Raw genomic sequence first — 1,766 nt, 5'->3', positions numbered from 1 at the left:
GCATGAAATTGGGGGGGGGGGGGGAAGCTGTGTTTGTAGTTGTGCAGACGATTGTTTTTAGGTTCATCCTGAGTAATATTATAATAATAAAACTATGTATTTGATCTACAAATGATTCAGCCTTAAGAGCAAAAGTGCATATCTCTACACAAGCCCCAGCTGAAGAAATGGAGTGATCTTTGCTTCAAAAGATGGATGTGGGTTGGGTACAGATCGGGCATCCGAGATTTCCGATGCACCTAACCGCGGTTCCACCCCATCCGATTGGATTCTTCGACCTCGATCGGTGGGGTCGGGTATCAAAGCTTAAATTTTTGGATATTAAATTTTGTATTTTCAGATAGAAACATCTTATTCCAACCATTTAAAACCCGAACTTTGAACTGAAACAATCTTTGTGCGAGATGTTGAACAGAACCAGACATCAATCCTCAAGCGCTGCCCTTTTCAGACACATCTATAAGAACATGAAATCCGAAAACCCAAAAAACTCAATGAAGAAGAAGAAGAAGAGATGAAAAAGCTTCAAGATATTAACAAGACAAGACTCGAGATTCAATCAACAATGGCGAGGTTCATCTTTCCAGACCCAAAAAAAAAACCATTCTTATTTGTTATCAAACCAGTAATCCATGAACCCTACACGTTGCCTTGGCGTGCTCATGGATCTGATATTTCTCTTTGCAGTCTCTGTTTCGGATTTCAAAACCCAACAGCAGTCGTCTTCCACCGGATCCTTCTGATCCGTTCGGCTGAAAGATCTCCGCGGGAAAGAAAATGCGGAATCATTCCCATCAATGGAGTCTTGCCCTAACAAAGTCTTGAGCTTTACTTTCGACGGAACCCTTGTTTGGCTCGAACCAAGAACCGAGTTCATCTGTTTTGCAGTTCTTGATTCCCCCCAGTGCTCTATCCGACAGCTCCTCATCCCGACCCCGATCTCCTTTGTGTATATCGACTCCACTATCATATTAGGAGTTCTTCTCTCCTGCAAGAAAAACGTATAAGGATCAAGATTGAATCCGTCTGCTCGGCCGGAAATGGAAAAAAGGGTCAGAGTAATTTACCCGGTGAGAGCGGGAGTATTTTAGCATACGCTCACGCTTGATCATTCCCTCGTGCTTCCTCAACCATATGGCTTTGATGTCTTCCTTTGTAAGTGAACTGCAGTCCCAGCCGTTCTGACCGCTGCTTTCCAACTGCAGGGGGAGGAGGACACATCTAATATCGTGTTTCGACATGAGTTCAAGAACAAGAACACGTGCTTATTTACACATACATACATTTAGTTCATGTTTGATCTCCCATCTCGGCTTTGTCCAGTGCTTTCTCTCGGTGTACCTCTGAACGGCACCAACAGTAAGAATATCCTCTACCCGGGCCTCGGGCTGCGACTTTGAACTGGAGGGCAAAGATTTCAGCTCGGAAGACACTCTTCGTCTCACTGACCGGCCACGCACTATTGCTTGAAGCCTCACCAGTGCCTTCAATGCTCTTAATGCTTTCCTGGCCTATTTGGATCATGTGGTTGGGAAAGTGAATAACTTTTTTTTTTTTGGAAAAAACCCGAAAAAGAATCCATGATTTAGGCTGAGACTATCATATGGTGTCTGACCAGATAAGCCCGGAAGGCGCTCTGAATCTTGATGGCAGCCGAGTTCGGGTCAGGCTTCTTGGAGTAATGTTGAGACATGAAGGCGTTACCTGCCAACCGGACAACCTCAGCAGCCGCCTTAGCAGCTGCAACCGCGGCCTCTGCGGCTGGA

At 45.2% G+C, this 1,766-nt stretch overlaps 2 protein-coding genes across 3 annotated transcripts in view; one reads left to right on the top strand and one right to left on the bottom strand.

Moving 5' to 3' along the window:
* Nucleotides 1-503, top strand: part of LOC104823217 (iron-sulfur assembly protein IscA-like 2, mitochondrial) — a 2,473-nt gene extending 1,970 nt beyond the window's left edge. The window contains exons 5-6 of one of the 2 annotated variants that reach the window (XR_773320.2): nucleotides 112-296; nucleotides 416-503. The gene's annotated coding sequence lies outside the window, so the exon portion shown is untranslated. Of the gene's footprint in view, nucleotides 1-111; nucleotides 377-415 lie in introns of those variants that run through there. The other variant, XM_010554679.2, reaches the window with a different exon arrangement.
* Nucleotides 501-1,766, bottom strand: part of LOC104823218 — a 2,061-nt gene continuing 795 nt past the window's right edge. Inside the window, exons 4-7 of the mRNA XM_010554680.1 lie at nucleotides 1,616-1,761; nucleotides 1,284-1,511; nucleotides 1,068-1,199; nucleotides 501-988 (exon numbers count right to left, since the gene is read on the bottom strand). Coding sequence (XP_010552982.1) covers nucleotides 608-988; nucleotides 1,068-1,199; nucleotides 1,284-1,511; nucleotides 1,616-1,761 — 887 coding nt within the window. The 3' untranslated portion in view covers nucleotides 501-607. The remainder of the gene's footprint in view (nucleotides 989-1,067; nucleotides 1,200-1,283; nucleotides 1,512-1,615; nucleotides 1,762-1,766) is intronic.

The sequence above is a fragment of the Tarenaya hassleriana genome, unplaced genomic scaffold (genome assembly GCF_000463585.1).
Source record: "Tarenaya hassleriana unplaced genomic scaffold, ASM46358v1 Cleome4, whole genome shotgun sequence".
NCBI lineage: Eukaryota > Viridiplantae > Streptophyta > Magnoliopsida > Brassicales > Cleomaceae > Tarenaya > Tarenaya hassleriana.
The sequence above is the reverse complement of the archived record's forward strand: the minus strand, read 5'-3'. Positions and strand labels throughout refer to the sequence as shown.